Source organism: Ceratotherium simum, chromosome 24 (assembly GCF_057802395.1).
Source record: "Ceratotherium simum simum isolate JZ-2026a chromosome 24, ASM5780239v1, whole genome shotgun sequence".
Taxonomy (NCBI): Eukaryota; Metazoa; Chordata; class Mammalia; order Perissodactyla; family Rhinocerotidae; genus Ceratotherium; species Ceratotherium simum.
Window position 1 is genome coordinate 40,462,390 of NC_141923.1, and position 27,953 is coordinate 40,490,342.

The 27,953-nt window shown below is 36.4% G+C and overlaps 1 protein-coding gene and 2 long non-coding RNA genes across 3 annotated transcripts in view; 1 reads left to right on the top strand and 2 right to left on the bottom strand.

The window, feature by feature from the left end:
• Nucleotides 1–1,085: 1,085 nt before the first annotated feature.
• On the bottom strand, nt 1,086–2,280 carry LOC147913935 (uncharacterized). The gene is made up of 2 exons (XR_015556025.1): nt 1,688–2,280; nt 1,086–1,541 (listed from the first exon to the last, which is right to left on the bottom strand). It is a non-coding gene; the product is annotated as an uncharacterized LOC147913935 (long non-coding RNA).
• Nucleotides 2,281–2,384: 104 nt separating this feature from the next.
• Nucleotides 2,385–27,953, top strand: part of LOC106801189 (uncharacterized) — a 30,654-nt gene continuing 5,085 nt past the window's right edge. Inside the window, exon 1 of the long non-coding RNA XR_015556172.1 lies at nt 2,385–2,639. This is a non-coding gene — a long non-coding RNA (uncharacterized LOC106801189). The remainder of the gene's footprint in view (nt 2,640–27,953) is intronic.
• The window catches only part of HIF1A (hypoxia inducible factor 1 subunit alpha), a 43,086-nt gene continuing 20,699 nt past the window's right edge, over nt 5,567–27,953 (bottom strand). The window contains exons 2-15 of the mRNA XM_087448405.1: nt 26,974–27,164; nt 26,346–26,491; nt 26,175–26,259; nt 22,373–22,485; nt 21,572–21,774; nt 17,150–17,256; nt 15,851–15,998; nt 13,835–14,055; nt 12,873–13,159; nt 11,285–11,407; nt 10,731–11,155; nt 8,240–8,348; nt 7,267–7,393; nt 5,567–6,886 (exon numbers count right to left, since the gene is read on the bottom strand). Coding sequence (XP_087304531.1) covers nt 6,735–6,886; nt 7,267–7,393; nt 8,240–8,348; nt 10,731–11,155; nt 11,285–11,407; nt 12,873–13,159; nt 13,835–14,055; nt 15,851–15,998; nt 17,150–17,256; nt 21,572–21,774; nt 22,373–22,485; nt 26,175–26,259; nt 26,346–26,491; nt 26,974–27,164 — 2,437 coding nt within the window. The 3' untranslated portion in view covers nt 5,567–6,734. The remainder of the gene's footprint in view (nt 6,887–7,266; nt 7,394–8,239; nt 8,349–10,730; nt 11,156–11,284; nt 11,408–12,872; nt 13,160–13,834; nt 14,056–15,850; nt 15,999–17,149; nt 17,257–21,571; nt 21,775–22,372; nt 22,486–26,174; nt 26,260–26,345; nt 26,492–26,973; nt 27,165–27,953) is intronic.

The following is a 27,953-nucleotide window of genomic DNA, read 5'->3' on the forward strand; positions in this document are numbered from 1 at the left end:
GGGGGCAAGGTGGTCTGAAATGATTGGAGCTGAGGGGATATGAGGTAATTGATGATCTACGCAAAGCGTAGTCAGCCTTCACTGACTTCTTCACATGCCTCTTTGTAGGGCACATGTTCACAGAATGGTGGCATTAGCATGCCCTGAGGATGGGGTTCCAACCTCTTGCCGTCAAAAGGGCCCAGTTGATGGGTTGGTGGTCTCAACCCGGCCCGAAGTAGACAAGGGGTTCAGTTCCTGAAAAAAAAATAGCTCAAACACCCATTACCATGGTAACTCAGGCTCCAGGGAGATGTCATCTATAGGAACCTGGTGGGAGTCAGAGAGCATATTGCCCAAACAGCACAGTTAACAACGAGTAAGTTTATCATGCAGATTTAAGTCCTTGCCTTTCCTTCTGATAAGTTTCTAGGTAAGGCCATCCCCCCCTTCTTCCTGGTGCAGGGAAGAAGATACCTTTACAAACGGAGATTCTCTTTACAAATGTAAATGTCTCTCATAAAGTGTAACTAGAACTAAGAATGAGCTTAGCACAACCCACCCAGGTACCTGGAGATATCTATAGTAATAGCCTTTTCTGGGGGCAGGCCTTCCATCCCAAACTCCTTTGGTCAGTTGGTGGGGGTCAAAATGTCATTCAGGCAGAGACATATTTTGAGTTGGCAAATTCAAATCCCCCATAGTTACTAGCTGCTTAATCATCAATGGCTGTTTGCCGGTTTCAGTTGTATGTAAAACCATTTAAAAAAATCTGTTTCAAAGAGCAAATAATATGCAGAAATATTTGGAAAGGATCTCTACATAAAATAGTGTTTCTTAATGTTTTAATATTTCAAAGATCTCTAGAAAATAGATTTGACTTAGAGTCTAGTCTACTTGTCAGGCTATGTATGTTACTCAGCTTTTTAAAATGCATTACCCTTTGTGATAAACATTACAGGCCCCCCCCCCCCCCCCCCCCCCGCCTGTTCTCTTCCGTGGAGAAGCACCAGTTTATAATTACTTATTATATCCATAGGACCAAAAGAGTTGTAGCACTCTCCTTATATGGCATCTCTCTAATTAAATACAAACACACACGATGATTGAGGCTAACAGTTTTTATTAGTAAAAAGTATTTAAAACACCTTGACCACTTTTTAAAATTGGACTCTTACTTTCTAGGAAATTCTTTTGAAAAACCATAAACAATGAATTTTCTTGAAGGAAACAACTGAAAATAAAATGTAAAGACAGAGACAAGGTTATTTATCCTCAACAAACCTGGCTTCGTACTTTACAACAAACTGCGCAATCACAACATACTAATTTATCGTTAGTGCCATCCATCGGAGTGTGACTCCTGGTGACCCTGTGGACAGCAGAGCGGAACCCTGTTCTGTCCTTCTGCGCCATCCACTCACCCACCAGTGCTGTATGAGACACTGCTCCACTACTATTTACAGCGTTTTCACAGCCAATTTTTCTGGAAGTGGGTGGCTGGGTCCTTCTTCCTCATCTTAGTCTGGAAGCTCCACTCAAACCTGTCCACCATGGGGGACCTGCCGGTATTTGAAACATCGCAGGCACAGTTTTCAGCATCACAGCAAGACACAGCCACCACAGTACCAGACCCCACAGAGGAACCTACTAAATTACAAGAGATTAAATTTAAGGCCCCAAGTTTTTCCCTATTCTGTAAACTCACCTCCCTTTCTGTCCAACAAGTTTATCTTCTCCCAAAGGATTCTCAATAGTTGGCCTCAATAAGGGGCAGGCACACAACAAATTCAAAACCACTGCAAGACAAAAACAAAGCAAAACAAAATAAAACAACACCTGGTGCAGCTCAAGTTTCGACCTACTCAACCAGGGATACCTCAAAGTGCTTTACTTCAACTAAGCCTTTGAGAGCACCTTAAGAGGAGCATATTCAAATACACAACTCTTCCGTTTTGGACCGGATTAGTAGATGATTAATTTTTAAACAACTATTATACACTTAACCACGGTCCACAGCGTTACGAAACCTCAGATATTTTTCTTTTCTACAAAGCACAGCTTCACACAGCAACACATCAAGTCTCATTCCTTCATCCTGCCCCATCCAACCAAAAAGTTAGCGGCAGCGGCAGCGGCAGCGCCAGGCACCCGAGGCGGACGAGGCACCGCAGACAAAGGGCAGCGCGCAGCCCTCGCGCCCCCGCCCACCCCACCCGGGGCGGGGAGGGCGCCCTCCACATGCGCCGTCACACGTAGGCGAGAGCGGGCAGCAGCGGCCCACGGAGCAACCGCGGCGGCTCCCGCCCGCCGGCCCGGCCGCGGCGCCGCGGGCGGGGGCGGCGTTGCGGTGCTGCGCCCCAGCACGTACCGGGGCGTGGCCGGCAGCGCGGCGGGCGGGGCCTGGGGAAGTTTCCCCCGGCGCCTCGGGTTTCACATCCTCCTCATGTAGTACCAGCGGCACCGGGAACGGACGGGGTGCCCGATCCCTTCTGCATCCTCGGTATTTTCTCCGCTGAGGGTCTGATCGCTGCCGCTCTCAGGCACCTGCCTTTCCTCTCCGTCCCGGAATGGAGCCAAGACAAGGGAATAAAGGAAATAAAATAGTACAAGGAGGTCGGGTGTCTGGGCAGCGTCTTGGATAAAACGGTCCACCACAGGTAAGAATAAATATTATGTCCAAACCTCTGGAAGGTGTGAACACAACAAAGCTTCAGAAGGCGTTCATAGGAGGGTGTGTGGTAAGGTATAGCTTTTATCTTACAGGGAGAGTATTGCGTATCAAATTCCACAGATTGAACTAATTCTCTGTAAAACGATCTCGGACAACAGGTTCAGCGCTATTTAAAGGGATGAAATGAAATATAAGCAAAGGGGTTACTGGCCGGCTTAAAAAAACACCCGAGTAAAAGATTTTTTTCTTTACATTTTTGTTGGTTCTAGCTAGCAACATGTTCACAAAGGTTCTATTTAACCAAACCCTATTGTTGAAAAAAAGAAAAAATTCCGTGTTGTTTGCAACTTATTTTTGACCTTGCTATATTAGAAATTTTAGAATGTTTGTTTCTGCAAAGCCACTAACTTTAAGTTCATCTTTTCTTTATTTTAGAGACTGTAGGGGGAATTCAGGATTTACAATAACTGTGAGGTTATACAGACTTAAAATAAACATGTCTATTATGCCATTAAATTCACTGTCTCTGGAAGAACCATACTATACATTTGTACAGCCTTTTAGTTTAACGTGCTTTTCATACACCACCTCATTTACCCAAGTCATGTCTGCATGAATCTCTAGTTCAAACTAAAACCCCACTGAACAGCACTTCAAAACACCACTTTTACTAATTTCCATTTATATCCTGTATGATCTCATTACTTTCAGGGGACACCCACCCTCAGTTCCTTACACCCTCACTGTTTTCTATTTGCTATTTAAACAGTTAACAATGGGGAAAAGGGTACATTCTACTAGACTGGCTGGCACGGCAGGATGGTTAGCACCGTGGGCTGTGAGTCACTGATAGCCAGCTCAAATGCTCTGCACCTTGGGCCACCTGTCCAAGACTATTTTCTCATCTACAAAAATGAGATACAAGTACTAATTCCTAGGGGTTTTTGGAAGATTGTGAGATAACATGCAGAATGCTTAACACAAAGTCTAGCATATAGTACTTCAGAGATGTTAGATTCATTGTAACTCCTCATCTATGAGCCATTGTACCTGGCAGTGTAGGCTCTGGGAAACTATTTCTAGTTCCAAGGTTAATAGTGAGGCTTAGAACAAATGAACAAAATACACTAAACTCCTTTGCCATACTTTCTTCAAGTGTGAAAATAATACTGTGGTCATTCATTCACAGCAGCACCAGAGAAGGGGAAAGTATAGGCATGCACAGGGAGGGGAGAGGAATCTTAAGGGGAGAAGAGCTATGATAGAATTATAGTTGCTAGGGCAGGGTTATACTTCTAGCATAGAGGCATTATAAAGAATTCTATAAAGATGGTGTCCGAGACAGCGCACAAGGCTGGCAAGGAAGGGCTGGTTCTGGGTTTCAGACAGCTTCAAGCACTCCAGGGGTTTCTTTTCTGAATGCCCCATAGGTGGGTACTTGTTTTCTTCCAGCTCTACTGTCCTTGAAAGTGGCTGTCTCTTCTAAATCATTTCTCTCTCAGATCATTTTCCCAGATGCCTGGTCATTACATAATCTGACCACTTACTAACAGTATTTGAAAACTATACAGACACTTCTAGTTTTCAACTTAAGCAGAATTTTTGATATTTTGATCTGGGAAAATGAAACAACTACTTTACCCTAAAATACCACCTCTAGTACTATGTATCTGTATTTAAATACAGAAGCACTTTGGATCATAGTATTTACAGTGAAGTATACATGTGCCCCCCAAATCTTGGATTGAGTCTTAGTATTGTAAACTTTTGTTCCCCAATTTTCATGTAATTGTAATCACCTTTTCTTCATTCTAAGATGAACACAACCACCTAAGATCTGTGGCTTAGTTCATTTTGTCCAGGGTATTTTGTTCCTGTAACCTCATGCTGCAGGACCTAAGACTCGGGCACTACCTATGTAATTTGTCCATAAAAATAATCTGCTGTTACCTCTCGGTGCAGGGATTCACAGTGATCTTCCTGTTTCTTTTTTATATCTTTTTGTGCTGTCTTTTTTTTTAAAGAATGAGAATGTATTACTTTTATAATCAGAAAAGAAATATTATAGCTATTTCATTAAAAAAATACAGGAGAAACGGAATAAAGCTAATTAAAACATTTTAAATATACAGTATCATTAAAACAAAAACAAAGCAAGGTTTGTTCTCAGTTTGATATTAGAGTCAGAGACCTGAGTTTAAATCTTTGGTCTGCCACTTATTACCTTTAGGGCTTCAACAAATCATTTATTATTTGTGGTCTATATTTCATCTGTGAAAGGGAATAGATTAGAAATCTTTAGAGGAATTTCTTGCCCTTATAACATTGTTTGACTATAATGTTCAGGATTTGCTTCACTCATCCCATTCATATTAAAAGATTAAAATTTTTTTTTTTTTTGGTGAGGAAGATTAGCCCCGAGCTAACATCTGTTGCCAATCCTCCTCTTCTTGCTGAGGAAGATTGGCCCTGGGCTAACATCCGTGCCCATCTTCCTCTACTTTATATGTGGGATGCCGCCACAGCATGGCTTGGTGAGCAGTGCACAGGTCTGTGCCCAGGATCTGACCCTCCAAACCCCAGGGCCGCCAAAGTGGAGTGTGTGAACTTAACCACTACGCCACTGGGCTGGCCCCCAAAACATTAAAGTTCTGTTTTACTTTCATAGGTTCGTAAATTTATAAATGACAAGTTTCTTTTCTAAAAGCATACTCTTTACAGTGGAACATTATGGTTTCTTATTAACATGATATTTAGGAACACAGTATACATGAGAGTGATAGCAATAGGATGAATGTAGACATAATTGACAATGTAATTTTCATAAAATACTTAAATTGTTGGTAAATCATTTTAGGAGTTGGAGGCGTTGAAGCAAATATTATTTTAACATAAAAGCTGAGCAAGGGGGGGCCTGGTCCACAGAAGATATTTATTTGATGTAACAAAACAATACAGTTAGTGTTAGATCCAACCACAAAGAGCAAAAGGAATGAAAAATTTGTACAATGCACATAGAAAAACAAGATGTTTACTGTGACAACTATATATTTCTAAAATAATACTTCTAAAATTACTCAATTATTGAAATCTATATGAAAACAGAAGGATGTTAATAGCGACAAAGTGCATAAAACCAAACATCAAATTTTGAGCAAATTAACATACTAGGCAATTTTGCTAACAAAACATGATTTTTCTTGTTCACAATCTGCTCAAAATATCTTTATACCAACAGAGTGGGCAGAACATTTAGATTTAATATCAATTACACAATATTAGCATAAACTTCCACAACTACAGATAGGGTATTGTTTTCTTTTGAGCTGGCAAATTGACTACAGAAACATCAAGATCATTTCTCTGAATTGAGAATTTTATCCAAATAAATGCCACATACCTTCCAGATATATGCATATCTTTCTATATCATGTAAATGGCTTTACCCATTTAAATAATAAACCATACAAGCATTTAAGAATCATTATATGATTAACAATGTCATGTTCCAGGGTTTAACAATTTCATAGGCCAAAAAAAAGTTCTTCTTAAAAACTAGTTTTATAAATGCAGAATATATTGCGTGAGTAACTGCTGGTATTTTTTTAAGAAAATATATTGTGCAATTGTGGCTACCATGTACTGCCAGCAAATCATTATTGTTTATGTAAAATGTGAAAAAAACCGAGTAAAAATTTTTCAAACTGATCATGATGAAAGGTTACTTACTGCCTTCTTAAAAAATTATATTGGCATCTTATTAAAAATAATTCGATAAGGGACAAACTCCCTAGCCCAAAATAAATAAATAAAAAGGTGCATTTTAAAAATGATGCTACTGCAATGCAATGGTTTAAATACCAAAGAACTGTGAAAATGCGCTGTCTGTGATCTGGCATTAAAGAACGTACTAAAAAAGAGCATAAACGTAAATTAAGTATAAACGGGATCAAAATTGAACTAAGAGAGTTTGTGCAGTATTGTAGCCAGGCTTCTAAAATTAGATATAGAAAATATAAATAGACTGCTTTAGGTAATGAGCCACCAGTGTCCAAAAAAAGGAATGAGATTATGAAAAAGCTCAGTTAACTTGATCCAAAGCTCTGAGTAATTCTTCACCCTGCAGTAGGTTTCTGCTGCCTTGTACAGGAGCATTAACTTCACAATCATAACTGGTCAGCTGTGGTAGTCCACTCTCATCCATTGATTGCCCCAGCAGTCTACATGCTAAATCTGAAAAACAAAGAGATACCTAAGTATGCATTCACCTAGTTAATGAATATTGTTAAACACTCACTATCACTAGGTATTGGAGAAAACAATGCAAATAAGCTCTGGAAGCATTTTTAGTCTATCAGGCAAAACCCACAGCTATGGGAACAAGTAAATGCAATCAAGTGTTAACTGGTGCTACGTCAGAAGTGTTTACAGGGTACAATGAAGGCACAAAAGTTGATAAATCAATTTAGAAAAAGGCATAAAAACTTCATTACTTTTTAATCTTGCTAAGGAACAAAAATCACTCTCTCACTTGGAGTAAAGCTCTTAAATAAAAAAGTTTCATATATTTTAATTCTCTTTGTGATGTTCAAGGGCAGAAAGAATAAACTAACCAGAGGGTATTAAAATAATGGTCTTTTGCTCCATTCCATTCTGTTCACTAGATTTGCATCCTTTTATGCGTTTCCAAGAAAGTGATGTAGTAGTTGCACGATCGTCTGGCTGCTGTAATAATGCTCCCTAAAAACAGTAAAGTTATTTCAATTTTACTATGTTCAATTTTTTTAAAAATCAAAACCTTTGAAATCAGTGTAAGTTTAGTAACAATATGTAGGCAGTTTCTTAAATCAAATACTGCCCTAAATTATTTTTAATTCTTTCTCTTAATACTACTATGATAAAGTCATTTGCCACTCATTACAGCTAATGTGTCTGTAAATGCTTTCTAGTTAATTTGGTCTGAAAATATCAGTATGGATTACACTAGCATTGACTTAACCACTGTATTTTGGGGGTAAGAACAGAAAAGTAACTTAAAGGGAAGAGAACGAGACTGATGGTAAAGTTGGAGGTGGAATAAGGGGAGAACTTCACTTTTTACTCAAAATACATTTGTAACGTTTGGAATTTTTACACCAAGAATGTATTCATTAAATGTTTATATATACGTGTGTTTTTGTGAGGAAGATCAGCCCTGAGCTGGCATCTAATGCCAATCCTCCTCTTTTTTTTCTTTTTTACTGAGGAACGCTGGCCCTGAGCTAACATCCATGCCCATCTTCCTCCACTTTATATGGGACGCCGCCACAGCATGGCTTGACAACCAATGCCTCAGTGCACGCCCGGGATCCAAACCTGGGAACCCTGAGCCGCTGAAGCGGAGCAGGTGCACTTAGTGCGACACCGGGCTGGCCTTAAACGTTTATATTTTTAAGAAATAGTGAGTACAAAGTGAAAAAACCAGTGTATAACTTCTGAAAATATAACTTTAATATTTGGAAGAAACAAGGAATTACCTGTGTATATATAACTCAGAAATAGCACATTAGCTAGAAGAGAAAAGCAAACATATATTCTAACACTTACAATTCCTACTGCCTGAAAAAGTGAACCGTCATGTTCTATTTTTCGCTTTCTCTGAGCATTCTGCAATGCTAGTATCTTTGGATTTAGTTCTTCCTCAGGAATGATAGTTCTGAAAAAAATTTTTCAAATAAAAATATAATTGTTTTATTATCTTTTAAAATAGCCATCTAGCTTTTTTAAACAAAATATATAATACCTGTTTTCCAACATTCAGGAATATAATGTTATACCTAAAGGGACTTTCCTAATTACTAAAGTCAACCACCTTAAAAGCCGACGTTCAATTTTTAAAACAGAAAATTTTCTAAAATGTGTGCTTCCCTATTTATAAAATAGAACTGAACAGAACTAAATTGGTATTTTTGTTAAGTCAAAAACTGTTAAATATTAGTCTTTCATCTCATTTAATATAATAGATATTCTTGGGACTACTGTAATATAAGATTAATTTCACATTTGTATAACATTTTAGTTTATAAAACATTTCATATTTATTAGTTCATTTTAGCCTCACTCTAATCCCCAAGATAGGTAACACAGGTATATAATACCCATTTTATAAGTGAGAAACCTGAGGCCTGTCAGGTAACTCACTCAAAGGCCCACTGCTAATTAGCTGCAGATACGGAAGTATGTTCTAGGTGTCCTGATACCCACTCCCCTCCCAATGATCTTCCCACTAAGCCATTTTGTACCCTCAGTATTGATCTGGTTATCAAACCTAAACTACCTGTGCCTAAAATAAACATTAAATAGTGAAGAACTGTTTTATGTGTCAGGTATATCAATTCTGTTATATTTATTTTGTCCTTTCAAGGACTTCCCCAGCCTCTGTACATAATCATAATGGCTCCTAGCTCTCTTCTATATAGTTGAGAATGCTATATGGGTAAGTGATGTGTTACTCTAACCACTCTCCTACATGCAGTTTTGTTTTGTTCTTTTAAAAAATCTATGAAACCTCCAATATATGGACAGGCAGGTTTTAAAATTCTTGTATAAATGCATTATGAAGTGTAACTCAGTGTATTATGTAAATATCATCTTCGTAATAGTGCTTTTAATGGTTTATCTTTAATCTTTGCTCTAAACTGTAAGTCATCTGATTTAGTACAGTACTTTAATTTTGCTAATAATTACCTAGAGAAGTAGTAAAGAAAAAGCCTCCATACAGTTCTGAGAGATAAGTTCATCTCTTAAAGTGTTTAGTGCATACTATATTGGAACTGTAAAAAGAAATTGCTAAATTGACTGTTAGACTTTGGTTTTGACAAGTACACAGTTGTTCAGAAAACTGAATATCCCATAGTCCTCTGTAGCTAATAGTAAACTGTAAATTACAGGTCATTGCCATTTATATTAGCATATTCATTCATCTGTCCATCTAATAATCATTCATTGAGCAAGTACTACACGTTAGGTACTGAGTTAAGTATTAGTACCACAAAAATCTCCAAGACATTGTCATTGCTCTAGAGGAACTCAGAGTCTAAAGTCTGCTGATGACACAGTAATTCATAAAGTAATGTAAAGTACTTTACATTTTGTTCTTTGTTAGTCGAAAGCCCAGGGTCTTTTCCTAGCTCTAGGAAAAGGCCTCTCCCAGCACTCCGGGTCACAGTAGCGATACAGGGCAGAGGACAACAGCTCGGGCTCTGACAGTGCTTCTTCCTATTGCTATTGGTATCTGGCCCAGTGTCGGCACAGGAGAGGAGGAATCATTTGTCCTCCACACATTGCCCCACTGACTAGCTAAAACTTATTTCCTCTGACTACAGCCTCAAATTTAAAATACGTCAAATCCTATTACAAATTACATACAGATATTATAACTTAAAATTTGAGTGGTGTCCAGATGTTTGCTCAGATTAGCTCCATAGAAGCAATGTCATAAATCATGCTTTGATTCCTGTTGTAGCTCTTAAAAACCTATAATATAGCTAATGTTCTATAAACATTTAATGAAAAATAAAAGCAACTGTAACATAAGTAACTATACATAAAATTTAAAAAGAAGTCTTATAAATATGTATATTGAATACTGAGGATTGAAGACCATCAGGCTCAATTTGGAATGGGGAATTGGAAATACCCTTAAGTTGGAAGGGCTCTTTTCAAGTAAGCTTAAAAAGAGCTCCAAGAGATAGGAGCAGTGAGGACAGTTAACTAGTCTGATTTAAACTGCAAGAAACTGGACCAATTTTTGTACATTTACAGAACTTATTGGTAGATTTTATTTTTAAAGGTATTAGAAGACTCTCCTACGTCCTACATTTAGATAGATGATATGATTATTTTAGAGAAAATAAATACACAAACTAATTTAGAAACAGTTTCTGGAGTGCAGTTTTAAGTTCAGAATTTGTACGTCAATTTTATGTTTCTTAAAGCATATACATCAGAAAGTTTCCTGTTTAGAAATAACTTACCATCACATACATTTTCTAAAAAATAATAAAACAATTATAACTTTAATGTTACATATAAATACCTTTGACTCAAAGTGACAGATAACACGTTAGGGCTTCTTGGATGAGATTTTTCCGTCCGTTCTATGACTCCTTTTCCTGCTCTGTTTGGTGAGGCTGTCCGACTCGGAATATCACTATATGGTGATGTTGTGGCACTAGTAGTTTCTTTAGGGACATGGGTAGGAGATGGAGATGCAATCAATATTTTAATGTCTTCCATACCATCTTTTGTCACTGTTTTTAATTCATCAGTGGTGGCAGTGTTAGTGATGGTGGTAATAGTAGGTTCTTGCATTTGAGTCGGCTGGAATACTGTCACTGTGCTTGCACTTTGAGGGCTTGAAGAACTGCTTTCCAATGGTGACAACTGATCGAAGGAACGTAACTGGAAGTCATCATCCATTGGGATATAAGGAGCTAACATCTCCAAGTCTAAATCAGTGTCCTTTAAAACAACAGATACATTAGTTTCTACAATGGCCACACCTTATAAAAGAAAAAGCTAAACCCCAAGTCATTTCAGACTAAAAATTAATAAAGTTTAATATAAAATATAATAAATAAGTTCATATACCTGAGTGGAAAATGGATTCTTTGCTTCTGTGTCTTCAGCAAAAAGTTTCTCTACCAATTCCAACTTGAATTCATTGACCATATCACTATCCACATCAAAACAGTATTCACTGGGACTGTTAGGCTGTAAAAGGAATTAAATGCGTTTACTATTCCCTGAAGATGTCTGCATATGTTTTGCTACTTGTTAAAATTCTCAAACCACATCTCAGAATATACAACAAAGTCTACCTCTTCTATCAAATTTTATCTAACTAGTAAGAAGTTAAATTTTTGAGCTTAAAACTAATTTTGTCAATATACACATTTCTGACTATGTAATAAAACATCATTTATAAAATTAAAATTAAAAGATGCATTTATCTGCTTATTCTAAAGAATAAAACTCATCTAATAATACAGCTCCCACATGGTACCCAACTGGCCAATAACTAGATGATATACCCACTGGGGCCTACTTTTATATTGAGAAGGCACACTTCTGTGGTGATCTACCTGGAAATCTCACAGCCACGCTGGGAGGTAGGGGTGGAGACTTAAATTCTTTTACTTACATTCACTTTAATGAATGTACTTCTATTTTACAAGTTCTGACCAAGAATTTTAACCAAAAAACTATAACTGTGTATTCTAAGCATAAACTTTTGCCTCTCATTTTAACATTTTTGTTAGATTTATTCTTGTTAGATTAAAAACAAAATGAATCAAACATTTTTGTGCTAGGCAAATGGAGCAACCAGAGCACAGGATATTTTCTCTAGAAGGCTACGAGATGTCAAATCTCCTACTCTCAGCTTGCTAGTTTGAATCAATCAATATTTAATGTAAAATTATTTACCACTTATTAAAGTCTTATTTGTGTCTCATTTATCAAGTCATAATATTCAGATCTCGGTCACCCTACTCCTGAGCATATTTTTAGACATAGGAAGCTCTGAAATCGACTCATTCTAGATTCAGCAATAGAGATCTATGTGATACCTTTAGTCTTGGCCCAGCCTAGCCCTTAAAGACTAGTTTTATTGTGTTTATAAGAAAACTAATATTAAGACAGAATTTGAATAAAAAACAGTTAGTAGGTATTTACTCTGTGTAAGACTTGATATTTTCATGTTACACTTATCCAGGATTTCAAAACAGTGATGGAAACTGTACTAAATTGGGCCAAGAGCTTAGAGACCTTTCCCTTTTCAGCCTGTTTAAGCCTTTTGCCACTGCACAGTTCTCCAACTCAAAGGGTACTATGTATGCACGTGGAGCTATCGTAGGTACATACAGTATTGTTCTCTGTGGATGTCTAAATTCAAGACTTTTTTTGTCTTACTGATATAAATATACAGAGGAGAAACATAAGTTTACGTTTTATGTTAAGCCAGTTCCTTCCCATGTTCCTGACTATCTTTGACCCTAAAACACACAGAAGACTAAGTTAGGCTCATAATAGCTTTTGTAGCAATATTCAAGTGCTAAAATTCACACCAAAAAAACTGTGACGTGGTTCAAATTAAAGTTTGAATCAAAATTTCAAATACATTCCTGATTATTAAAATCTGAAAGTTATCCTTGTCTTATTATATGATGACACCTACCTCAGGTGAACTTTGTCTAGTGCTGCCATCAGAAGGACTAGCTGGCTGATCCTGAATCTGGGGCATGGTAAAAGAAAGTTCCAGTGACTCTGGATTTGGTTCTAATTTTAATGCAACTTCCTGATTGAGTGCAGGGTCAGCACTACTTCGAAGTGGCTTTGGAGTTTCAGAGGCAGGTAATGGAGACATTGCCAAATTTATATTCCGTATTTTTTCATTGGATAAGGGGAGCATTACATCATTATACAATGGAACGTCCTCAAGTTGTTGGTCATCAGTTTCTGTGTCTGTAGGGAAAAAAATTAGTCAATTTAGAGAATATCTAGATTTTAACATGTACAAAAATTCATGTCCCCTTTTACCAGAGGTCTGTCTAGTTCACTCAAACAAAAATGTTACCAAATTTTCCTTAATCAGAAAGTTTACAGATATTATGGTGTAACTGTAAGTCTGAGTTATCTTTCCAGTCCACTATTGACAACTCCTGTTAATCTAAATAGCATTAAAAAACCTACAATTCCAACCTTTTTATAACTTTTATGCATTAAAATTTAACATAGTTTGAAATTATAGTTTTCATTTTCAATGTTTGATATTACGGTATGACTGATTATTTATCCTTTAATGCAACTACACCTATTGCAATATAACTGCTAAACTGTGGAGAAAATATGACAGTAGGATATAGAAATAGCAGAGTAGCTGAGAAAAATTAAAGTGAGAAAAAGATAAGGACACTTTGAAGCACAATTTCCAACAATGTGACAAAAAGCAGGAATGCTGAGAAATTACATGAGCAAAAATATTTAAGCAAATACTTTCAAGAAGACTGTGAAAAAATATATATAAAACCACAATGTCCAAATGATTATCAACAAAAAATGTCAGAGTAAAGTTCAGTTAAAATGGGCTTGCAGCAACAGACATAGCTTTGGCAATTAACAAAATAACTAAAGACCCACCATTGCAGCCAAAATCTAAAGATATGATTGTGTCTCCAGCAGCTGGGGCCAGCAAAGTTAAAGCATCAGGTTCCTTCTTAAGTTTATCAAAGAGACTACTTGTATCTTCTGATTCAACTTTGGTGAATAGCTGAGTCATTTTCATATCTGAAGATTCAACTGGTTTGAGGACACATTCTGTTTGTTGAAGGGAGAAAATCAAGTCGTGCTGAATAATACCACTGTCAAAAAAGAGATTAGTAATTCTTAAATGAGCACTTGACACAATAAGGGAGGGGGATGCTCTGAAATGACTTTGTCTCTTAAATTCTGCTTCATAAAAAGGAACATTTTAAGATGCCTTGACCTATAATCTTATGCATACTTGGTCACATTCAGGGTTTAAAATACCAATATGAAATCAAGACCTATTAAAATTCAACATAATTCAAATATTTGACTAATTTGAATTAAGAAACTTCACTCTCCAATTTGGGAAGAATGGTGGTGGCAAAGAAATGTAACAGTCTAGTACATGAAGGACATAAGTAGATCTTCATAATTTTTGTGCTGACTCACATATAATGAAATTGGCACAGAAGAACTCTTTGGCACTAATATATGAGGCATGACCTAAGGATGGTCTTAGAATATCAAGATATATAGATAAATGACCAAGGTCTTTCTAAGAAGAGTGCCATATTTTCTATGGTAGTAGGAAAATGATATGGTGATACCACCTATGGGACAGAGTTGAAGACAGATGATGAACAACAGCTCCATCTTCATGTCTGACAAATGTAAATTTTATTGCTCCTTTAATCAACAAATATTAAGTGTTTACTATGTGTGAAATGAACTGAGGATACAAAGATTAAAATATTAACCCTTGCCCTCAAGTTTATAACCCAGTGTGAAAGTAGGGGTGCCAACAATTAAAATACAAAGTGATAATTGCTAAATTAGAGAAGGCTTGCTTCACAGAGAGGCCAACAAGCTGAAACCTGGGCTCAAGTAGAATTTGTTAGGCAGACTGGGGTTGGGGGAAAAAAACGACATTCCAACTAGGTGATTCTTATATAATGGTAAAGTCACAAAAGAACTCTTTGGCACTAATATCAAAACATTAAAGGATGGTGTCACAAGTGGCAAAAATGAAAACAAATGTCCAAAGTCTCCCTAAGAGAGGTGGCCATAGATTTTAGAAAGAAGGCTAAATCTATGAAAGCCTGGGAGTATAGAAAATAATGATAAGAAATGATGCTATGCAAGTAGGTGAGGGTTTATCTAGGAGGTGATAAAGGGATCCTTAAAACAATTCTAAGGAAAATGAGATGATCAGATATCCATGCAAGAAAACAGCCTGGTGGTAATGCGGAAGACCAACTAGAAGGGGGCAGTTGCCTACTGAAATAGATCAAATGAAAGATTAAGTTTATGATCATCTCCATAATATTCACAAGCCAATCAACTAAGCGAAGAGTTTATCAGTATACAAAGCCATGTATCACATTATACAGCCTTTTACAGGAATTGCAAATAGAATTTCATTTAATCCTCATTATAACCTTTTGAGATAAGTATTGTCATCTTTCCTATATGGATGAAATTCAGAGAAATGGGGAGACTTCCCCAGGGTCATGGAACTAACGAGTGACAGAGCTTTGACACAAACCTAACTATTCCAAGGCCAGTATTCTTCCAACAAAAATAGCATAGCTGCCTTTAGATAGTATATGGTGATAGCTGTATGACTAGCACAAGCTAATCCATAGATATGTTATTTTTTTCAAGGTCTTTTTAAAAATGAGAGTGGAAAGGATGGGGATAGACAGCTACTGAGAGTAATTAGTGGAATCACTATAGTATAGCTGGCCTGGAAACTCAGGTCAGAGTACTGAAAACCATAATTAGGTAGAAATGTGAAAGTAAAATAAAATTCAGTTAATGTTTACAATCTTCTCTTCCTATAAAATAACAGAGTATCCAAAAAAGAGTTACTACTTGCTCCCCCCAAATATTTATTTCCAAGCTTACCTCACAACATAATTTACACATACAATGCATTGTGGTTGAGAGTTCTTAGTGTTATATATGACAGTTGCTTGAGTTTCAACCCAGACATATCCACCTCTTTTGGCAAGCATCCTGTACTGTCCTGTGGTGACTTGTCCTTTAGTAAACACTAGGAGTGAAAAGGAAAAAGTCATGCAGCGAAAATAACTTTGAATTTTCAGTCAAATGAATGGATGCTGAATGTTGATCACTTCTTAGAAAAGGAGAGAAATATTTATTTTAATGGAATCAGTTGTAACTGTTTAAATTGAGAGAGAGGAAAAGACCAAGCATAGCTGAAAATGTACCCATTTCATTCTTCTAACCCCCTAAACAAACTCCTTTCCTTTACACTTTAAATAAAATGAAAGCAAGGAATGAGGGACAGCAGTGACTAAAATTCCTTTACTGACTTACATGTTGAAAGTATCAGAAAGACTAGAGAATGAATAATCTTGATTCCACAGAAAACATTCAAGAAAGTGGCACTGCTATCATTTCCTTAAATTCCTGCCATAGTTTCAGAGAACCAAAGATACTTCAAACAGTTGTGCTACCACATTTGAATCTCAGTTGAAATCATACTGAAGTCTTTTGGCAATTTAGGCAACCTTAATTAATTACTGATTTGGGAGAAAGTACTACATAAATAGTAATGATGATATTATGAGTAGTGGGGCCCTGACTACACACTTGGGCCCATTCTGTAGTTCAAGGCTAATCACACACAAACTCAGTGACATTCAGGCATCCCCAATCACACTGGAAAGTCATACTTAGATACAGATTCAACAGGCAAGTGAGAAATTCCAAAGTTTTACTTACCATAGGATCTTCAAATAGCATTCATTTGAGTAAAACTGAGAATTCTACCTTATGTCAAAGGTACTTATTACCACTAGTGCATGATACTAATCACCTTCACTTTACTCAACAATTATTTTCCGAGTGCCTTCTATGTGTCAACCACTGTTCTGAATACTTAGGTATGAATTCTGAAAATGATGCTATAATAGTCTATATATTTTTGAGTCTTGCATTTAAAATGCCAGGGAAATTTTATATATTATTAAACGATTCTGCTTTAACTGGTATTGGTTCTAACAAATACAAAACACAGATTTAGTGGTCAAGATCCCCTATGAAGGGGCCTGTTAAGATATTTAGTCTAGGAAGATGGGTTAATTTTAACCAAAAAGTTAGATGTATGACCAAATGGTAAAGAGATTGCAAGAGGCAAGAGTTAATTAGAATATCTATGAATTCTTCCATTGTACTTACTATCATGATGAGTTTTGGTCAGATGATCAGAGTCCAAAGCATGATAATATTCATAAATTGAGCGGCCCAAAAGTTCTTCTGGCTCATATCCCATTAATTCGGTAATTCTGTTAAGTAAAAAATGTAAGTAAGAAGAAAAAAGAGAGAGAAACTAACTAATAAAGAAAAAATTTGCTTCTCCAGAGTAACTGATATGCATTAATCTCATGGACAAGTGAATTTTCAAAAATCAAGAGCATCATTCTTTGCTTAGAATAAATTCACATCTCACCTCTAGTAACTCTACAGTCACTAAATGGGGCACCATGCATTTCTTTAAGTCCTCTGGGTTCATCCTGCTATTTGACCCTTTTATCCCCTTCACCCAAACTTGTTATGTATTTTTTATCACATTTGATTATATATACTTTTGGTAACAAGACTGGGTACTGATATGAAGTGCTGCTAAATTAAATGATAAAAGTTATAAAGGTAGTCACTGACATTTAATTTAAAATATAGATTAAATCAGTAACATTATTGTGTGTGTGTGTGTGTGTACACAAAACCAGATTCTTTACATAACAGTTCCCCGAGGCAAAGCTTCACTTTGGGGGATCCATATTCACTATAAAATTTTAATATCATGAACTAAAGGAATACCTATTACATTGGTTTTGGAAGATGCTCCTGTACTTAGTTTTTGAAATTTATTACATAAAATTATAGGAATTCATTTCAGATGACCAATGATATCAAGTTGAAAATGGACTAGAAAGTAATCCAGTTACCCCTTCTGGTTCCCTGGCAGCTCCTTTAGGACAGAGACTAGATCTTATTACTCTCTGTAACCACAGTCTGAAACGGAACCCATTCCATGAGAAAGAGAAACCTGTCTTCTTAGCACCATGCTAAACAGAAATGTTCTTTTCTGGGAGCAAAACATGAGTTAAGCTTTCCAATTTCTTAGCCTTTAGATTTCAAAGGACTTTCTGACTGAGGTGCAACCAAGTTACATAATATACTGTGTCCAAAATAACAACTACAGAAAGCACAGGGAAGATACCCTTCTAAGAAACGTATAGAAGTAATACTGTTTATGTTGTCACACTTTCAGGCAAGATTTGCCATAGTTTATTCCAAAATAAATAAATAGAAAGCTGATTTGTAAAAAACCAAAAACTAAACCAAACCAAGCCAAAATCCAGAGTTCTTTACAAAGGGATATCCCTAAACATATCTACACTAGGTGGCAGCATTTCAAAGGAAACTACTGTTTTAAAAAAAAGTCCTATTTCTTTAAGTTATGCTTTAAAAATAATTTTAATTGGTCTTATATAGGTTATATGTTTAAATAAAATTCCCATGAAATTATAATTTTTTTCATTATTTAAGCCTTTTATACCTATGTATGCCTGGCATTGTTCTAGGTGTGAAAATGCAAACACAAAACTCAACATGTGGCTAGGGCCGGCTCTGTGGCTTGGCGGTTAAGTGCGCGCGCTCTGATGCTGGCGGCCCGGGTTCGGATCCCGGGAGCGCCCGGAGGCACCACTTCTCCGTCCAACGCGAGGCCGAGTCCCGCGTACAGCAACTAGAAGGATGTGAACCTATGACATACAACTGTCTACTGGGGCTTTGGGGGGAAAAAGCTGAATAAATAAAATCTTTAAAAAAAAAAAAACAAAAAAAAAAAACTCAACATGTGGCTAATCTGCTGGTACACATACTACTTATGAAATAAAGTGGTAAGTGCAGTGATGATAATCTGCTGCAGGAATCAGAGGAACCATCTCTATCCATGAGAAAGGATGGTGTGGTAAGGGCCAGCTTCTTAGAGGAGACTTATGAGTTGAGTATAGAAGAGAGTCAGAGAGAGCAAAACCATTTCAGGAAGAAGGTACACCACAAGCAAGGCAGAGATGAGAAAATGCTTGACACTGTACAGGCAACAAAGGCTCTGATGTGGTTAGTGGGGGCAAGTGGGGAGAGATGAGGCTGGAGAAGTAGGCAGGAGGATCAGATTAATGAGGGCCTTGTGTATCATGTTAAGAAGCTCTGATTTAAACAGTCATCCATCAGTACTTCTCAATCTGAGTTGAGGTATGTCTATGACTAAGGAATAAAAGATGCCAAAACATAAAAATATAAACAGCATATATTTTCCTAGAAGGTCAGTTTTATTCACATTTGAGCAAGAAAGACAAAGTTAACTTTAGAGAATTACATAGCTTATATTCTGTACCAAAAAGGGGAGGAGTGATCCAGAAAATTTGATCAAAAATCATTTTTAATGGACTAGGAAACCTGTGATCTAAATCAACTATGCAGTATACCATTCATTCATTGTGTCTTGAGGGCAGGACCTGTTCATCTTCATGTCTACATTAGTGCCACAAACAGAGCAGATGCTCAAATAGATGTGCTGAATGAGTATAAGTGGCAATTAGTATAGGAAATAATAGCTATTTGTGGATATTTTGGATGTTAGATTTTCTTAAAATGGGGCAAAATTTTCTTCTGTATCTTTGTTCTTAGGGGTTATAGATGTGAGATGTTTCTATAAAGAGCTCTAACCAGAAAACTAACAATCTCCTGGTCAAATTCAAAACCTTACTTGGTTGATCTCTAAGCTGGCTGTCTTTCCTCCCCTGTCATGACCATTTTGCTAATTTTCTGATATGACCAGAAGGGGACTGTCACTCCCTTTCCCATTTTCTCCTTCTAGCTGCATCACTGTCCTTTCTCCCCAGCCTACCCCTATACTTTGTTACTGAGTTCAAAAAAATAAAAAATAATTCTTCAAAAAAGGATGGGCATCTCTGTTCTATCATACATTCACATGAATACTGGCAGTAAACACAATAGCTTTTTTTCTTCTTAGCTTTTCTATCTTCATCTTTCTTAAAGCTGACACCAGTGGTGGAGCATTCACTATGTGCACTAGGCACTCAACAAACTCCTTTAATCCTTACAACAGACTTTTCAAGTACGACCCTTATTTTACAAATAAGGAATGTGAGATTTAGAACAGTGAAGTTCTAAGACCAGGGCACACTGTAAGTACCAGAGCTGCAAGCCAGGACTGAATCCAGGACTATATGATTCCAAAGCCAGTGCTCGGTCATGTTTCCTTGTCCAATGGAGTGGGGGATTTATTGATTAATTAGTTATTTATTTTTGTGAGGAAGATTAGCCCTGAGCTAACATCCAATGTGAATCCTCCTCTTTTTGCTGAGGAAGACTGGCCCTGGGCTAACAGCTGTGCCCATCTTTCTCCACTTTATATGGGACGCCGCCACAGCATGGCTTGACAAGTGATGCGTCGGTGTGCGTCTGGGATCTGAACCTGTGAACCCCGGGCTGCTGAAGCAGAGCACGCGCACTTCACCACTTAACCACTGCGCCACTGGGCTGGCCACATCGATATGCACATTTTTTGATAAATAAAAAATCTCCTGTCCTCCTTTACTATTTCTATAAACAAGTTTTTTGTGTGTGAAGATGAAGGGAAGCAACTGCGGCAATTTCAACAGGAGAAGGACATGATCTAGTTTTCACATTAGGAAGTCTACATTTTTGGAAACCTAGATGACAGGTTAAAAGGGCACAAATCTGTTGGCAGAGAAGCAGCTTAAGAAACTATGACAACAGTTCAAGCCAAAGGTAATAATGAGCTGAAGAATTCGATGGCAGGAGAGCAAGGGTGCAAAGGAGGGAATGGATCAAGAGACATATGTAGATAGTAAATCTTTAAGATTTAGAGACCAATTGAGTGTAGATAATGAGGGTCAAAGAAAAGGATGACTTGCAAATTTTTACTGGCATCATGTGTCCATCTACAGTGGTATATTTAACCATGATAGGCATTATAAGAGAGAAAGCAGTTTATGAAGTTGTTGTTTTGGGGCAGTAGTGGTGCAGTTCAGTTACAGAAATATTTAGTTTATAATACAGAAGAGTATCCAGATAAAAATATCAAATTGGCAATTAAATAGAAATAGTTATGAATATAATTTGGGAAATGGCAATGGAAATAATGGGCAATTGAAGCTGCACAGGGAACATATGTAGGGTAGGGAGAGGACCGAAGACTCTCCTTTCTAGTCCATAACCAAAAGTAATCTTGCTTTCCTCAAATTATGCATTGTATGTCTTTGGAATATTTTCTGTTTAAATAAATTAGAACCCCTAAAGGAAAAAGACTTCATCTTATTAATTTCTAGATAGCACCTGGTAGAGTAAGTATTCATAGTACATAGAAAGTATTTAATAAATGTGGCTGAATTAATCCACAAAGTTAATCTAATATTACTGAGTTCTAGAATGAATCATTGTATTCAATTTGGTGGAAAGAAGCATATATAGTTTTTACTATAGTGAATAGTAAGAAATGCTGTGGACTAATTAAAAATTTCAAGTTATATTTTATATCTCCTTTACCTTTCATCACAATAAGAAAATTTCATATCCAGACTGTGACGACTGAGAAAAGTCTTGCTATCTAAAGGAATTTCAATATTTGAAGGATGAGGAATGGGTTCACAAATCAGCACCAAGCACGTCATGGGTGGTTTCTTATACCCACACTGAGACTGGTTACTGTTGGTGTCGTATACATGAATGTGACCTGTGCAGTGAAGTACCTGTGTAGGAAGAAAGCAAAGTAGTTTTTAAAAAATATACAAAACTAGAAAAACAAAATGCAGAGAGAGAAGTAGTTGAAATGATGTGGCAAGTAAGCTTTGATAAAATTTACAGTCATCAGTAGATTAGCTATACTTTTGAAAATCAATAAATGTTTTCCCTATAACACCACACATGCCCTACTCCTCAGGCACCAAAGATTACGCTTTAAAAGATCTCCTTCATACAAATCTGGGCTGATTTTTCATTCATCTGGCTATTTCTTGCTTTGATGACTGTGTTTCAACACTAAGCAAAGAAATGATACAACAATGAATAGAAAATTAAGCGCTATCAAGATTCAAACACTGGGTGGTTGGCAAAGCCAACTGATTAAGTTAGCTCAGTACACCAGTGTCACAGTTTACATAATTTAAGTTCATGCCTCAAACTGCAAACTACTACACTGTTTTGGATGTTAAATCTGCAAATGCCAAGGAACAAGTGCAGTAAGTTTTCCCTCACAATTCTAATGCTATCTTAATACTAGCAGTGTCAAGATGTATGAAGTTATCTACAAATCAAGTGCATCACCACTCACAAATCATTTTTACTCACCTTCCATGTTGCAGACTTTATGTTCATAGTTCTCCCCCGGCTAGTTAGGGTACACTTCATTCTGAGAAAAAAGCTTCGCTGTGTATTTTGCTCTTTACCCTTTTTCACAAGGCCTAAGGAAAGCATGAAATAAAGTTTAAAGACATAATTGAACATACAAATTTGTTACAGTAAGAGTAGCACAGTACCTAGCACCTAAGTGCTGTTCAAGTAAGTCTCAGCATGAACACAGTGATTCACACCCACTTTGCCCACTCCAGCACATCCAAGGCATCTAACACACTCCAGGCGTTACCAGGGGTTCACAACAGCAGTGATTCCCTGAGTTGGTGGGAGAAGAATCCATATTTGGGATAAGAGTTAATGATATCACATTCAAGCCAGTAAAGCTGATCAAATTATGAAGAAATATAAATATGGTATGAATTTACCCCATAACTGTGCTATCAGTGTACAAACACACCCAAAAAAGGAACTTCAGCGAACTCTTCCAAACCTTTACTAAATGTGTTAGCTCAATTTACAGTAAGCACTCATGTATTTATAGGACTTTTAAAATACCGAATTTCTTTTCAATAACAACATTTTTAAATATCTGATTTTTCCTTAAATCTTCCTTTATTATAAAGTAGGCAGGAAATTATTTCTACTTTGTTACTAGGAAAAAAAATGTATTGAATGACTTTTCAAAGCAAAGTTAAATAAATTCAAGTCTATTTATGTATTCCAAACTTCACATAAAAAATGAGATTACACTCAGGTGACTAAATAGCAACTTGACTTCTTATCTTTATTGATCAGTCTGATTCAAAACAAATATAAAAATATTCATTATTCAGGACTTGGACTAGATGTTGCAGGCAATATAAAGATGAATAAGACACACTGCCTGTCCTGAAAAAGTTAAAAATGTAGTAGATGTAATGAGGCCACTGACAACAATACAAGGCAGAGTTAAGTGCCCAAGACTTATAAGAATGCTTTAAAGAAGTATAGGGTGAGATCAGAAGATAACTTCTAGTCAAGAGGAAATCAAGCAGTCCTTCTTAGACAAAAAGACCTTAGAATTTCAGTAAGTAGGGATGGGTTAGAAGGGTATTCCAGGCAGAATAAAGAGAATGAAAAGCACAGAGGTGCGAAAAATAGCACATGTGAGGAAGAGGAGATAGTTCAGTTTGGCTGCAACATAAAGTACATGCAGAAGAGAATGGAGACCAAGTCAGAGGGAAGGTGAGGGCTATAACTATGGAGGCCTTGGAGGCTACTATGAGGAGTTCAGCCTTAAACACAACACAGAGCTTCTAGAGTCCTGAGGTGGGAAGCACAATCAATAATTTAAGGAACATTAATCTAGAAGCAATATATAGGATATGTTAGAATAAAGTGATGGGAATGAGGGGCTGAACATAGCAAAGTGAAAAGAAGGGTGGCAAAAGACAAATGAAGAGGTAGAATCTATAAAAGCTTGAAAATTGATGGAAATAAGGGAGGAGAGAAATTTTAAAAAGATCTAGAGATTTTAAGCCTAGTATATTGAAAGAAAAGTGTCAAGTGGAAAAGACATGATAAGTTTAAATTTAGGCCTAGTTAGCTAGAAATGCTGGACTCTTGAGGAAGAAGAGTTCTAGTTTATACTCATAATAATGGAACTAGGGAAGTTGGGGCAGTCTTGGTGCTGATACAAGTTATTTGAGTTTACTCAAATAAGGACTGAATGTGCCCTCCTAGAAGCACTTGAGAGTAGATTTTAAAAAGATGCCACAGAACCACACTGGTCTTGGTGATGGTACAGGGTGTGTGTGTGTGGGCGGGGGCCGTTGTGGTGGTGGCAGCAGAGACCCACATGTAAACTCTTTGGGGTATTTTCAGTCCTTCATAATCTAAACTTGAATTGGACTGACCTTTGAAAACCCAAAGCCTTTGAATTGGGACATGAAGATAAATTTTAAAACCAAGGTAATTGAAAAGTATTAGCATTTTCCTAATGGAAAAAAACGTTTTAAAAGAACTAAATTTTTAGTCCTCTAAAACCAAATCATATTTTATAATAATTTAATGAACTCCAAATCATTGTTTTAGAATTTCAATGTAAGAGTAATAGGACTGTGTGGTGTGAACACACCACCAGTTCTTAGTGTATCACTAAAATGTGATGTGTTGCAGCAGCCCCTCTTTTCTAAAAATGAAAATCTGCATTTTTGTTTCCCAACAAAACATTAAAAATTCATTAACTGCATTAGGAATGATTTCAAAAAATATTCCTGTGCTTTAAAGAAACATTTGGTTAAAAACATAAAACTATATTAAGTAGACTATATCTGATTTAGCATAATGCATTAACATCCTTACCAAATCAATACAAGACTTCCTAATCTCCATCCATTTATAGCCTAGCCCAAGGAAAGCATGGAGCAGCAAATACAAACATCAAAGTCTAAATACTAGAACTCATATATTAAATTCATTGACAGCCCACTTAGGCCCTTGCTCAGAATGTATTTACTTCTCCTTTATACAGAATTCTAAAAAGTATGCATTTGCTTTCCAAGTTCACAGTAAACACACAGTATGAAATTTAAAAACAGGAGAGGGCTCCTCCTGGCAAGGTGAAAAATGGCAGTAGAACGTAGTCAGAGCTGCTGAACACAGAAAGAGCTCTCAAGAACTAAGAGTGTGGACTCTGGAGCCAGTCTACTTGAGCTTAACCTACACTCTGCCATTTACGAACCAAGTAATCCTGGGCAGGTTACTCAATAACTCTGTGCCGTGGTTTCCTCAGTAAAATAGAAATAACAACAGTAACTTCACAGGGTTGTCGTGAGGAACCAAGGAGTTTAAGCACATAAAATGCAGAGACCAGTGTCCCGGCACAGAGTGATCTCTCAATACAGGTTAACTATTATTATAAATGAGATGAGATAAAAAAAGGAAACCATAAAAAAACTATTCAAAAAGTTCTATAAGCATGAGGTTGTTTAATATAGAAGCAAACAAACTCAGACTTAAATTGGAGAGCTGCAAAGAACAACTGCAGCACATAATGACAAATTTTCATTGTGGTAACTTTTCATCATGAAAAAAGGTTAAATTATGATCAGTATATTCTGTTTAACAAGGCTCAGGTATGAAAAGATTTTCTTTAACTGTTAAGTTTTTGTAATTCAAGAGGTACTTTCCCAAAATCTTGGAACATTTGATTATTTTAAAAAATTCATTCCTAAGAGTTAGAGGTCTTAGCAGGTCTCTTTTGCTGTTGCTAATGTGGGGGCAATCTGTAGTCTAATACTTTGTAATCTAACAACACAGTCTCAAATTATGTTGAACATCCTGAGAGGTCAAATAAGTGGTGATTATGTTCTTTAAAATCTGGTGAACTTTCTCTTTTCTTTTTCTTGGGCCTTTAGAAAGCTTGAACCCAAAATGGCACCTCAACTTTAATAACTGTCTAAAAGCCTATTATATGCCATATGAATTATGACTTCCCCTTGCCTTTTAGTTGTATTTTAATTTATAACTTCCTTGGTTCTGATTTTTATTTTTCCATTTTATTTTATCTATTCTTATATCTATATAATTATGTTTGGAATTAGGTGTGCTTTTAAAAAATTGTTTAGGTATTTTAAGGAAATTCCTAAAAATAGGATAACATGGATTTAACAGAGAATAGAGTAACATTTTACTAAATACAAAATGATGTTTTGTCTTAGGTTAGTACAACAGTAAAATTTTTAAATGAGTAACAGAATCCGATTAGGTAAAACCACCTGTCACATTAAATCAAACAATAGACTTTTCTTCTCACCATTTCTGTGTGTAAGCATTTCTCTCATTTCCTCATGGTCACACGGATGAGTAAAATCAAACACACTGTGTCCAGTTAGTTCAAACTGTAAACACATTTTGAAAAATTAGATCTATATCATAAAACCATAAAAAGATACAGAACGGCTCTTAATATATGTGGGTATTTTACCTGAGTCAATCCCATGTATTTGTTCACATTATCAGAAATGTAAATCATGTCACCATCATCTGTGAGAACCATAACAAAACCATCCAGAGCTTTCAAGTAAAAGCAGTTCATCTGTGCCTTCATTTCATCTTCAATGTCCAAATCACCTAAAAAGGGCAGAAGAGGAGAATAATTAGTTAAAAAGTTATACTTAATAATATTTAAATGTTTTTATAAAGTTTTCCCCAGATACTTTATCTGATATACACAGCATATATTTTTTGTGTATATTTAATTTTTGTTTCCCGTCACTCTGCTTTTAACATAGAACTCAAGGCCAGAGGACAGGAAGACTAAAATCAGATTTTCCAGATGCTTTTAATGATTATTTAAAGTAATGTAGCAAGGCAAACCATTGAAAAGAGAAAGAAGGGTCATGTTATTAAAAGGAAGAAGTAGGTAGGCAGGTAGGTAGGGCAGGAGAAAATGAGGTAGAAAAAGCCAATATCTTAAAAATTCCTGACTGAAGCTTTAAAAACAGGTAGTAAAAACGATATCATATTAAGGAAGAATTGAGATCTAAATATGATTTCTAATTACTTCTAATTTCTAATTTTTAGGGCTTTTATGCCCTTGTACAACAACTCACCAGCATCCAGAAGTTTCCTCACACGCAAATAGCTGATGGTAAGCCTCATAACAGAAGCCTTATCAAGATGAGAGCTCACATTATGAGGAAGTGGCAACTGATGAGCAAGCTCATAAAAAACTTCAGACTCTTTACTCCGCCGAGATCTGGCTGCATCTCTAGACTTTTCTTTTCGTCGTTCAGAACTTATTCTATTTAACAAAAAAGAAAGAGAAAAGAGACAAAAAATTTACATTAGTCTGCCTCTGCTTGAATAAAACTAATTTTACATTTTTCTGCTTACCATAGAAGGATTAGAAGATGCCATGTAATTAAATTATATAGAGATTTGTCTACTACATGAATGTATTTTTATAAAAGACAGCTATGCAAATTTTTGGATTACTGCAGACATAAGGAACTCGCACAAGAAGTCCAAGATGAAGCTGTAAGCCTGTTTCCTCCCTGCATGTCAAATTGGAGAGGATGTTTTTTTTGTTTTAGCAAACATCTGAAAAGTAGCCTGTACATCTAAGGCTGCATCTTCATAGCCATTCAAAAGTAGTCTCGACATACAGAAATCATGCTGAAGTGGAGGGAAACTAAAGTTGTACACAGTAACCTGAAAACAGGCATTGTTAAACAGGTAGAACAGTAATAGTTACAAACTAATTTTTGACTCCAGTTTCTTTTGACTCCAATACTTTCCACCCTCCACCTTGCACATGAGCAATACTGACTATAAGCTATAGGAGTTTATATTGGCAGCTATAATAAGCTATTCTTTCAAGGTGCTTATTCCCTTAGCAGCCCCTTATCTATTTACTGGCACAACAGGTACCAAATAAATGCAGGGGTATGGAAGAAAAAAAAGATGTGGCATAGTACTAAGAATTTAAAGGAATAGGTTAACGAAGATTAACAAAGGTGTCAATACAATGGCATATCTTTAGGGAACTCTTGCAAGAATAAAGTCAGCCAGAAAGATAGTCAGCCAGAAA